Here is a 12,876-nt window from a genome sequence, read left to right as displayed (position 1 = left end):
AAGACCACCCACACAGCCTCAAGCGAGACATGCAGCCAGGGCAGGGCATGTGGCTGGATCCCAGAGGGTCCTTGAGTGACAGGAAGGATAATTAACATGAGGGACACAGTGAGGACTTAGAGACTCACGAAACTAGCAGCAAAGAACCTCCTCATCAGTGCCTGGCTTAGGGGAGCTGTGGCTGAGGGGTGGAGAACAGGAGGACAGGGCCTGGCTAAGCGGCTCGGCTGGGGACCTGTGACAGCAGAGCGACCCTGAACTCTGGAGGACAGGAGACGGAGATCTGACTGCTCTTCCTAATCATTGCTGTAAATTAACTCATAAGAACAAGATGGCATTAGAAGAGTCTAAGAAAAATAAAAGAGCAAATTGTGGGTTAAAGGTTCCTTCCAGGAAGGGTGACTAGCGTGCAGAGATGCTCTAGGGGCATAAGCAGAGCTGCTGTGTTAAAGACTCCTAGAAGCAGAGTCAGTGAGTGGAGGACCAGAAGGGGATGGGCCTTGACCAGACTCGGATCCCTTGTGGCAGAGTCCGCTGTGCGAACATTTCGTCGTGCTGTGGGGAAGAGGGCATAAGTCAGCCACAATGTGAGGAAGCCACTGGAAGTACAAGGAGAGAGAGAGAGAGAGAGGGAACAGTCAAGGACAGGAGCTGCACACACAGTTCACCTTACCTCAGCTAGGCACCTCAGCCTCCCAGCATGTGTCCCTACTTAAAAAAAAAAAATCAATACACATTTCTTAAAAAGCAGTTTTATGTTTATAGAGAAAAACTGAGCAGGAAGTATAGTTTCCAGATAATCTCCATATCTCCTCCCATAAAATCCCCTTGTTCATTTCTACGTTGTCTATACAAGAGTCAGTGTGAGTAGCATCGGTTATAGGGGATCTGGCAGTTCCCAGAACCCTTGGAACTGGGCATGGAAGCTTCTAGAAGGGAGCACTGGAGCATTACAAAAAGAAAAATGTAGCCGAGACCATGTGATCGTCATCTGGACTTCTTTACTGAGCACAGGCATCAATCACTCAGTAGAATGTCACTGAGACTTCCAAATATCCATTATGACTTTTCAGGAATTAAGAGTCCTGGACCAGCAGAAGAACTGGGAGGCAGAGGAGAGATGAGTCACATTTTCAGCAGTACATGGCCTAGAACAGTGGTTCTCAACCTGTGGGTCATGACCCTTTTGGGGTCAAATGATCCTTCCATTGAGGGTTGCATATCAGATATTTGCATTACAATTCATAACAGTAGCAAAGTCACAGTCATGAAGTAGCAACAAGATAATTTTATGGTTGGTGACCACAACATGAGGACTGTAGTAAAGGGTCACAGCATTAGGAAGGTTGAGAACTGCTATGAGAGAATGAAACAGCATAGGTTCCAGACCCACCCCCGAACTAGTGTGTTATATTGCCTTGACACACCACGACGCAGTTTGTGTGTCTGTGAAGTGGAGAATAGACTCATTCTGTTTTCTGTAACTGTTGTGGCAATTGCATGAGCTTCAAGCATTAAAATACTTACAATAGATTTGCTGTGCACAGCATAAACACTGTGTTCAGTCATTAGGAAAACTTGTAACATGTTACAGGTAAAGTACCACTACCCTGACCTATCTGATGATGTTAGCTGTTGGTATGTGAAACGAACTGCACTTTATGTGACATCATACTTTTCTGCGAAGGGGTCCTATTATGGAACCCTGGCTAGGACTCACTATGTAGACTAGGCTGGCCTCAAACTCACAGGGATTTGCCTGTCATTGCCTCCCAAGTGCTGGGATTAAAGGAGTGTGCCACCATGCCTGGGACTGCGACATCACACTTTATACGTGCACATATGTATATAGATTATGTATCATATATACGAGTAACAAAAGGAGAAGAAACAATAAGATATTTACTTGGCAGTATAAAAGAAAAACTGGAGTTATTTGTGCAAACTGCTTAACAGCCATTCCTAATTACTATGAAACACAATGATGACATCCATGGCAGTATACATTCATGCATTCGCTCAGTACTCTGGCTTCCATCCTTGCTGTATGACCATCTGCTCAATTAACAAATAAGAGGCAGCTCCGCTTGCCCCACATTTCTCCCTTGTTTCCCCCAAATCCTTTCTTTCCAAACATTGTAATTAAAAGATAAGTGCTACCTATGAACTGTCCTGAAGACAAGTGACATCCCAGTACAAAGATCCAAGATCTGGGCCATGCACACTTCTAGATTGGTAGGTTCTGGGCAGCATTGCCTTCTGGGCTGAGTATGGAAAGGTTTTTAAAAGAAAGAAAAGTAGCCGGGCGGTGGTGGCGCACGCCTTTAATCCCAGCACTCGGGAGGCAGAGCCAGGCGGATCTCTGTGAGTTCGAGGCCAGCCTGGGCTACCAAGTGAGTTCCAGGAAAAGGTGCAAAGCTACACAGAGAAACCCTGTCTCGAAAAACCAAAAAAAAAAAAAAAGAAAGAAAAGTAGCTCCTGGGTTTTCAATCTGTGGTTCATCTCCGTCTCCTCTTTTACCCACGTATCTTTTTGTAACCCCTTTCCTTTCCAAATTTCCCATTGGTTCTAAGGAGCCCTTCATTACCTTTCCGTTCCAAACCCTTTAATTCAACCCACTTGAACAGAACACTCTCTATGTTCAAAGTAGTATGTGAGAAGAGCTGGGGGCAACAGATACCTCAGGCAAGCCATACTTATGATCAGAAACAAGGCAGTAGATGGAAACCAAGGCCAGCCTGGGCTAAACAGTGAGACTTGGTTGGAGGTCAGGGTTACTGTGATATCAAGTATGGTAGTACAAGCCTGTTATCCTAGAACTTAGGAAGCTGAGGCAGGAGGGTTGTGAGTTCAAGGTCAGCCTGTACTATATAGTGAGACCTTGTCTTACAAAAGAAAAAGCAAGCAAGGGCTGGGGTGTAGTTTGTGGCAGAGCCGTTGCTTTGGATTATTGAAATTAGTAACTTGTCTAGTAAGGGTGAGGCCTTGGGTTCCATATCCACCATTTCCCCAAACGCCTGCAGTGAAGCTTCAGAAGTACCGGTTGTAGAGGCTGGAGAGATTGCCCAGAATTTCCACTGCTCTTGCAGAGGATGCAGGTTTGATTGCCAGCACCCACATGGCAGCTCACAGCTGCCTGTTATCTAGTTCCAGGGGATCCAGTTTTTTCTTCTCTCCTCCTTGGGCTCCTGCATGCATGTGGTGCACACAAAGTCATGCAGGCCAACACAAAGCACATAAATAAAGTAGATACACACAATTTTTAAAAAAGAAGTAGCATTGGGGATTTAGCTCAGTGGTAGAGCGCTTGCCTAGCAAGCACAAGGCCCTGGGTTCGATCCTCAGCTTAAAAAAAAATTAATGAGCGGGGCTGTGGTGGCGCACGCCTTTAATCCCAGCACTCGGGAGACAGAGGGAGAACTCTGTGAGTTCAAGGCCAGCCTGCTCTATGGAGCGAGATCCAGGACAGGCACCAAAACTACACAGAGAAACCCTGTCTCAAAAAAAAAAAAGAAGCAATGAGCATGACTCATTTGAACTAGACATTTACCCAAGAATAAGAAAGACTTATAAATGATGACTTTATTGGCTTTTAGTAAATCCACATACCTGTGCAGCTCTCAACACAATCCATTTTTGAACATTTTTACCAACCCTGAAAGAAATCCCCTTTCCATTAGCAGTCCTATCCCAGTGTTCTCCCCTGTGTCCTTGATAACTGCCAATCTAATTTCTGTTGCTATAGAATGGTCTTTTCTAGAAGTTTCTCATAAAATCAAGAACAGGGTTCATATAGCTCTTGGTCTTTTGTGTCTGGGTTCTTTCACGTAGAGTGATGTTCATCTGTGTTGGAGCATGTATCAGCACTTTATTTACTTTTATGGTCAGATAATAGTCTACTGTAGACATACCAGATTGCATGCACCCACTCATTAGGAGCTAGACGTTTGGGCAGTTTTAGTTTTTGGCTATTCTAATTAATATTGTTGTGAGCACAGTGTCTATGTTCTGTGTCGTATATGTCTGCCTAAGAGTAGAACTGCTGTGTTATCTTTAAACTATGGAGGGACTGCTAAACAATTTTCTAAAGTGCATGCACTCACTGGGCAGTGGTGGTGCACACCTTTAATCCTAGCACTTGGGAGGTAGAGGCAGGCGGATCTCTGAGTTCGAGGGCAGCTTGGTCTATAGAGTGAGTTCCAGGATAGTCAGGGCTACACTGAGGATTCTGGATGCTTTGAGTTTTCATCAGTTTCTTCCTTTGAGACAGAGTCTCTCTTTGTAGTCCTGGCTGTCTGGAACTCACTTTGGAGAGGAGGCTTCTATCTAACTCTGCCCCCACCCCCATCGCCGCCGAGTGCTCCTGAGTGGGTCTAAAGGCATGCACTATCACACCCAGTCTTCTTATTTCAGTCTAGCTCCCTCAGTGGGTGTGGATTCTTGTGATTTTGTTCTCAGGTGACTAGTGATGCTGAGCATCTTTCCACGGGCTCAATGGCTCATTTGGGAAAATGTCTATTCAAGTCACATGTCTGCTTGTAAACGGAGTTGTTTTGTTGTTGCTGAGTTTAAGGAACTTTTCATATAAACTTGAACTCAAAATCCTCCAGACACACCCTCACCAGTGCTGGGATTGCTGGTGTACAACACCATAGCCAACTAATTAACAGGCTTTCCCAGTAATCCAGACAAAAGATGGTGATGACTTGACCCAGAGTGAAATTAGGGGAGACGTTGAAAACTGTTTACATTATGAGCTGTAGTCAGCAAGATTTAAGGACATATTGAATACAAAATAAGAAAAAAGAGTCAAAGGTGACTTGCTGGGACTTTTATCTAAGCAAGGAGGGACTTTCCCGTTCTGAGTTGGAGTAGGTTGAGGTGTCGAGAGAGCAAGTGTTCATTTTGAGGCAAGTTAAGCTGGATGCCTACCAAATCAAGCAGATCGTTGAATGTACAAGTCTGGAGACTGAACAAAAAGGCCTGAGAATAGTTGGGAAGGTCCAGGAAGATTAAAAACCCTTTTGAGGGCTGGAGAGATGGCTCAGCGGTTAAGAGCTCTGGCTGTTCTTCCAGAGGTCCTGAGTTCAATTCCCAGCAACCACATGGTGGCTCACAACCATCTGTAATGAGATCTGGTGCCCTCTTCTGGCCTGCAGGGACACATGCAGGCAGAACACTGTATATGTAATAAATAAATAAATCTTTAAAAAAAAACAAAAAAAAAAAACCCTTTTGAACGGTACCCAGTCTGGGCAGTGGCAGCAACAACGGTACATCCTCTTGGGGAATCGGAAGATGCTCCTCCATCTGAGAGTATACATCATGACCCACCCATAGAGAGCTGCCATCTATTAAACAGACATTCCATCTCCCATGTTTGTTGGCAGTGTCTTCCCTTCAGTCACGTGACTGTCTCTAGCTGGCACCCAGCCCATAACACACTTAAATGCCTTCCCTCTTCATCTTCTCCCTCTCCCCACAGCACTCATCCACTACGCCGTCTGCAGTCTTTATTTTGACTGGCTCAAAGGACATCACACCACTGTCTCATTAACCAAAACTAACACTCTCCTGCTTTGGTGCTCACCACGAGGACACAGAGTCTTTTCTCAACGTTGGAGATTTTGCGTAGAAGTAAAGCAGTCACAAGGACCCAATCTATTACAAATAACAACATACACATGTTGTCTAAATAAGGGCCAAGTTTTGTGCCAAGACAGGTGTTCAGTGAAACCTGTCCCTTTCATGGGCTCAGCTGACAAGCGTGTTACACATGTCTTTCCTTAACTAGGCTCTCTAGGAGGGGCAAGCCCTCCAAGTCCTCCGCCCCTTACTGGCCTGTTTTCCTGACTTAGATTCTTTCATGGCGAGACTCTTGCCCCGGGCTCAGCCTTGGCAAAGCTCTGTCCTTTGTCAGCCATGTTTTGTTTCATGCTGTCTTCTTTCCCAGTAATGATTGTCCTGTAAAACGATAACTTTTCTCTCTGCCTTCCAAACTGCTAATATTGTTTCTCAAAAACTACCCACATTTTGGCTGTTGTGTTTCATGTGGAGAGTCCAGCAAGCCCCTTGGCCACCAATAAGAGAATGATTTTATCTATTTTGTTTCTAATTCCCTTTCTGATGTTTACCACCTTTTCAGCCCTCAGAACTGCCAGGGGACGCCAAGCTTCGGGTACAGTCCCTAAGGATTCCCATGTTACTTGCCCATGATGGGAAGCTTATAGATAATACATGTTCATTGATATAAAATGTCTATTTTGAAGTCATTCTCCAAATCTCCAAGACTGCAGATCATATCTGTGTTTAACTTTGCATTTTATATAACTAGAGATTTGCAAAAGTTACAAAGAAATATTCAGGAAGCTTCTGTACCTTTTCCATAACCTTCCATGATGTTTCCATCTTAAAATTATTATATAGTAACCTTAGAGCTTATTCAGACACTATTTTACTGCACCCTTAGACTCGTATATTTGTGTGTGTGTGTGTGTGTGTGAGAGAGAGAGAGAGAGAGATTCTGATGCAAATTTGCCATGCTTGCACCCTTGTGTAACCATGACCATAGTTAAGACACTTTCCGTTACTAAGGCTCATGACTCTTAATAGCAGCATCCATCTTCCTACTCCAAACTCCTGGCAAATCGCCAACCTGTTATTAGCCTCACTACTCTGTTCTCAGCTCTATTTCAGCATGTTATGTAGATCTCCCCCTTTTGTGGTACTAAGGATTGCCCATGTTTTGTGAGTGTTTAACTAAATTATATCTGCAATCTTCTCTTTCTGAGAAAAAAAGTCTAATAAATTGACCACTCTGGGTTTGAACTTGCTCTGTAGCTCACGCACACCTTTAACCTGTGATCCTCCTGTCTCAGCCTCCCAAGTGGTAACAATTACAGGACCAGACCCAGAAATACATAACTTTTTTTTTTTTTTTTTGGTTTTTCGAAACAGGGTTTCTCTGTGTAGCTTTGCGCCTTTCCTGGAACTCACTTGGCAGTCCAGGCTGGCCTCGAACTCACAGAGATCCGCCTGGCTCTGCCTCCCGAGTGCTGGGATTAAAGGCGTGCGCCACCACCGCCCGGCTGAAATACATAACTTTTGAAAATGACTTGTGTGTGTGTGTGTGTGTGTGTGTGTGTGTGTGTGTGTAGTATGTGTATGTGTGTTCATCTGTGTAGCCCTGCATGTGCGTGTGCATATAAAGGCCAGAGGTTGACACTGGCTGTCTCCTCAACTGCTCTCCATTTCATATAGTGAGGGAGGCGGGGTCCCTCACTGAACCCAGAGCTCACTGATTCAGCTAGTTAGCTAGTCAGTTAGCTAGTCAGTTAGCTAGTCAGTTAGCTAGTCAGCTTGCTCTGGGATCCTGTCTCTCCCCACAATCCCCCCAGTCTGGGATTGACTTTAATCTAATTTCCTTGAGGTTCGTCCCAGTAATTGTGTTTATTAATGGCTCATTCTTTTTATTGCTGAGTGGCATTCCATGGTGTGGATGTGACAGTTTGGGGTTTTTTTAAATATTTGGTGGTTTTTGTTGTTGTTGTAAGGATTTTTATTGTTGCAGTACAGAGGCTTGAACTCAGTGGCCTTGTATAAGCGAGGCTAGAGGGTTTTTGCTTGTTTTGTTAGTTTGAGACAGAGTCTCAAGTAGTCCAGACTGGTTTGGAACTAGCTCTATAGATGGGGCTGGCCTTGAACTCCTGATTCTCCTGCTGCCACCCCCCAAGTGCTGGGATTACAAGTGTGCACCATAAACCCAGCAAATGCTACATTTTTACCTTTCACACTCATAAGTTCACCCACATAGGAATTCCTAGGTTAAAAAGTTTTCATTTCTCTGAGGTAAAGACCTAAGAGCGAAGCCATTTCATTTTTAAGTAGAGACTGAGCTACTTTTCAAATTCGGCTTTATTTTAGGATTCAATTATTAAAACCTGAGACAGACATTTCACTGTTTACTCTTCCTAATTAGACAGGTGTCTCTGTACAGTTCAGTGAAGTCAGATAAACTTGGATCAGATCCAACTTCCTCACTCATTAGCTGGGTGAGCCTGAACATGAAGTTAGCTGTTTTTCCTTGGATCCCCATGGACAAAATAGAGATAGAAATGATTTAAAGGGGCTACATGTGAAATACTGGGTAGCGTCTGGTACCCAGTTGTGAATTAATGCTAGCTCTGTCCCCAGCCTGTGGCAAAACAATAATCAAGCATTATTTCCATCTTTTATGGTATTAGAAGCTGTAACTTTAAATTTTTTATGGTGTTGGAAATTATAACTGACTTTAAAAATCCGAAGAAATGGGACTGGAGAGAGGACTTAGTGGTTAAGAGCACTGACTGCTCTTGCAGAGGACCTGGATACAGTCCCCTGCATCCACATGGTGGATCCCAACCATCTGTAACTCCCGTTCTAGGGGATCTGACACCCTCTTTGTGGCTCCTCAGGCACATGGTGTGGTGTGCATATATACATACAGGCAAGCACTCGTATACTTAAAATAAAAATAAATATTTTGTAATCTAGAGAAATGTACTACTTTCAACTTATATTTTTTAAATAAATGGGTTCTCTTTTAAATTTTTAATTATTTTAAAATTTATTTATTTTGGGTACACACGTGTGTTGGAGCCAGCACACATGCTATAGTACATGAGTGGCGATCAGAAAATGCTTGTAGGAGCTGGTTCTCTTTTACCATGTGGGTTCCAGGATCGAACTCCAGCTGTCAGGCGTGGCAGCGGGCACAGTTACCCACGGAGCCATCTTGCTGGTCCTGAGTGGGTTATCTTTATTAGCCTTGTGACAAGGTGTAACGTTGCTTATGGAAGCTAATTTCCCTTTCCTTCTCTCAATGGTATTGTGGAAATGATCTCTGTGACTCTTGGAGGCAGAAACAAACTGGTATCTCTCCACTGTGCTCTGCTTTCTCCTTCTTCTAGGTCAGTGAACAATTTTCTGATGACCGGGCCAAAGGTAAGGGGAATGTCTTTGATGAACTCAGATGTCATTAGCTTTAACTTGTTGGCTGAAGATAATACACGGCGATTTCATTGCATCTACAGCTTCCATTACGCTGTGGTATAAAGCACAGATAGGAACTTGTCCAAAGCCACTCAGCAAACTGTCAGGGCTCAGATGAGCACTTGGCTGTATTGTTACTGAATTTATGGCCGGAATCTCCAGAGCCAGAAAAGTCACGCTTTGACAGGTGCAATCCCGCATCTGTCAGTGTCCCTTTAACGTTCAGGAACTGTACTACACGGCTTCTACAGGAAAGAAGTTCCCCAAATACCATCCTTAGCTAGTAGTGGGGTGCAATACCTGAAATTTCAAGAATTGTGTGATTGGGACTCAGTTCGGAGAGATGGTATAGTATAATGAGTAAAGTCTGGTGGGGACTAGGGTTTGGTGGAAACCAAGTTCTCTCCTCCTTTTGCCATCTGCTAACTGTGAGGCTCTGAGTCTTGGTTTCTTGACCTGCACAATGGTCCCTATCCACAAGGATACTAGCACTGTTAAATGAGATAGCATATTTAGACTGCTTTCTCACTCCGTATTTTAGAAAGCTGGGAGAGCAGAGAGTTGCTTGGGGCAAATGTCTCCTAAGTTGAGGCTAAATTTTGAGCCCGTATTCCTGTAGGCTTACCTCGTCTACTCCAGCAGCGTGGCAGCTGGTGCCCAGAGTGGTATTGAAGAGTGTAAATACCAGTTTGCTTGGGACCGCTGGAACTGCCCTGAGAGAGCTTTGCAGCTGTCCAGCCATGGTGGACTTCGTAGTGGTAAGGAAAGCCTTGGCCTCCGCTCCGGGAACTGCTGGTCGCAGCTTTCCCCTCCTCCCCCAGGTCCTTAATTTTCACCCAGTCTCTTTGCTCAGGACATCTCTCTCTCTCTCTCTCCTGAGATCTTCTCTTTACCTTCTCTGCCACTTTTGCTTCCTCCTTCTCCCCACTTCTTTCTTCCTTCCTTCCTCTTTCCTTCTTTCTTTTTCTTTCTTTCTTTCTTTCTTTCTTTCTTTCTTTCTTTCTTTCTTTCTTCCTTTCTTTCTTTCTTTCTTCTCTCTCTCTCTCTTTCTCCCTCACTGTTTAATACACTTTGCCTCATCACCAGTCCTATACTGCCCTTGGCTGTATACTGTCCTTGGTTGGCCTAAGGCTTCATCACAATCTAAGCAGTACCAAGATACAGGTTAGGGTAATAAATCCTCACACTGCTTAGGCTCTCCTTTCAGCAGGCTTAGAGAGAGGTGCTGACCCAGGAGAAACTTGGAGACCAAGTTACCATAGAGAAGATAAACAACAGTGAGAAGGCTCGCATCCGAGGAGCTTTTTAAGAAAGACTGCGTGCTTTCTAGACTTTCCGGGAGGAAATGGGGTGGGTTCTTTGCTTTCAGATTCATGTCCACTTTTTTTCTCAGGTTCTTTCCCACCTAAATCCTCTATAATCATGTCATCAGCAGTCTAGCCAACCACTCACAAAATGTGTGACTTGAAAAGGGAAGGAGGCTAGGGCTGAGAGCAGGGAGGGGATGGGTCCTGAAAGCGGGTAAGCTACCCGATTCCGAGAAACAGGCTAGCACTGGGGAGGGTGTGTGTGATGAAGGCATTAAGGGGAAGCAGCACATTAGCATTTCTTTGGGCTGCAGCCTCTTCTTCTAACCCTTGAGGGACTTTGGCTCGATCCCCTAGCTAACCGGGAGACCGCGTTTGTACACGCCATCAGCTCTGCTGGAGTTATGTATACCCTGACTAGAAACTGCAGCCTTGGAGATTTTGACAACTGTGGGTGTGATGACTCCCGAAATGGACAACTGGGTGAGTAGAAATGTGGGAATGAGGAGCGCAGGCAGGCGGGGGAAGTTCACTTACACAACAAAAAGTATGGTGGGGACTTGGAGGAATAAACCTGTATTGTTCTAAACACATGGGAAATAACGCTTAAGTAGGGCGAGCCAGCTCCAGCCCACACACACTACAGCGACAGCCCTGCCTAAACAGAGTGTAAGGTCCTGTTCTCCTCCCCAAATTTTCTTAACTTAAACACAATAATAACGGAATAGTGTGTAGACTCAATCATTCATCCCTCCCAGGGGGACTTTCTTTCCTGTCGCCCTGTCCTGTGTTCATCCCTCGTCCCGCGATTTCCCACGGCCTTCCCCATCCTCTGTACCCGCTCACTCAGTTCCTGACTTCATTACTCCCTATCACCTCTCTTAGGCTCTCTTCCTCTCTCAAAGGTTGAACTCTTGTTCCTTCCCAGACTTCAACCGCCTGTCCACCAGACACGTGCACCCTCCCGCAGAGGAGCATGCAGGTACAACTAGTTATGTCATGAAGGCCTGAGCAGGGGATTGGCTCAGGCTGAAAGAGGGCAGAAAAGGTGGTAAAAACAAATCAAGATGGAAACCAATCCAGAAACAGGGCACTCGCCCAACGTTAACCCTTTCCCATTCCAGACTCTCCTCCACCCACCTACCCATCCACCCAATCAGAAACATGAGCCCAGGAAGTTTTGGACTCAATGGTTTTTCCTGCTCCTGCCTTTTCAGGAGGCCAAGGCTGGCTCTGGGGAGGCTGCAGCGACAATGTGGGCTTCGGAGAGGCAATTTCCAAGCAGTTCGTGGATGCCCTGGAGACAGGACAGGATGCCAGAGCAGCCATGAATCTGCACAACAATGAGGCTGGCCGCAAGGTGAGTCCCGCAGCCCTTTACTAGATAGCTGGCTCCATCCACTACCAGCTCCAACATCTCGGTTCTTTAACTGACTCTACCCAGCCGGCTGGCCACTCCCTAGCTAGGCGCCCTGCAATTCCTCCCAGCCGTGACTGCTTACGCGCAGCTTTCTCCCCAGGCGGTCAAGGGCACCATGAAACGCACGTGCAAGTGCCACGGCGTGTCTGGCAGCTGCACGACCCAGACTTGCTGGTTGCAGCTGCCCGAGTTCCGGGAGGTGGGCGCGCACCTGAAAGAGAAGTATCACGTGGCGCTCAAGGTGGACCTGCTGCAGGGCGCGGGCAACAGCGCGGCGGGCCGCGGCGCCATCGCCGACACCTTCCGCTCCATCTCCACGCGCGAGCTGGTGCACCTGGAGGACTCCCCAGACTACTGCCTGGAGAACAAGACCCTGGGGCTGCTAGGCACCGAGGGCCGAGAGTGCCTGCGGCGCGGCCGAGCCCTGGGCCGCTGGGAGCGCCGCAGCTGCCGCCGGCTGTGCGGGGACTGCGGGCTGGCAGTGGAGGAGCGCCGCACCGAGACAGTGTCCAGCTGCAACTGCAAGTTTCACTGGTGCTGCGCGGTCCGCTGCGAGCAGTGCCGCCGGCGGGTCACCAAGTACTTCTGCAGCCGCGCCGAGCGGCCGCCGAGAGGCGCTGCGCACAAACCTGGGAAGAAACCCTAAGGGTCTCCTCCCGCCGCCTTTCCTGTTCGTCCTCGGCTTCGTTTAGATACCCCCGGAAATAGAGGGACCCAGACTGGGGACCTCGCACTCCCTAGCTCAGCGATCTTGACAGGGAGAGGCCGCAGTCACTCCACCGAGTGCCACTTTCCAAACTTGTTTCCCGGATTCCTCTGCATGGTCTTCGCAGCTCATTCTTAGGTCTCAAAACTATTCTGCACAGTTGTTCCTGAGAAAAGGACGAAAACAGGCGAGTCTCCTCACCTCACCCTACCCTACCCCGGACCCCAGCTGTCTTAATGCTGGGCCTAGCTTATCAGGCCGAGGAAAGAACCCTCTCAGACACGCAGAGTGCAGGTAAAGACATGGCCCTTCTCTTGCTCACCACAACTGCACCTCCCTCCTGGGAGCCAGAGCCTCTGGGGCCTACAGTCTAGACCTAGTTCCCTGGATGTTGGCTCCTCAAGAATCTAAC

At 46.7% G+C, this 12,876-nt stretch overlaps 1 protein-coding gene across 1 annotated transcript in view; it reads left to right on the top strand.

Moving 5' to 3' along the window:
• Positions 1-12,409, top strand: part of Wnt8b (Wnt family member 8B) — a 49,352-nt gene extending 36,943 nt beyond the window's left edge. The window contains exons 2-6 of the mRNA XM_052713847.1: positions 8,950-8,983; positions 9,651-9,789; positions 10,696-10,821; positions 11,556-11,698; positions 11,859-12,409. Coding sequence (XP_052569807.1) covers positions 8,950-8,983; positions 9,651-9,789; positions 10,696-10,821; positions 11,556-11,698; positions 11,859-12,404 — 988 coding nt within the window. The 3' untranslated portion in view covers positions 12,405-12,409. The remainder of the gene's footprint in view (positions 1-8,949; positions 8,984-9,650; positions 9,790-10,695; positions 10,822-11,555; positions 11,699-11,858) is intronic.
• Positions 12,410-12,876: the final 467 nt, after the last annotated feature.

The sequence above is a fragment of the Peromyscus californicus genome, unplaced genomic scaffold (assembly GCF_007827085.1).
Source record: "Peromyscus californicus insignis strain IS unplaced genomic scaffold, ASM782708v3 Scaffold_4__1_contigs__length_199733344, whole genome shotgun sequence".
Classification (NCBI taxonomy): Eukaryota; Metazoa; Chordata; class Mammalia; order Rodentia; family Cricetidae; genus Peromyscus; species Peromyscus californicus.
The sequence above is the reverse complement of the archived record's forward strand: the minus strand, read 5'-3'. Positions and strand labels throughout refer to the sequence as shown.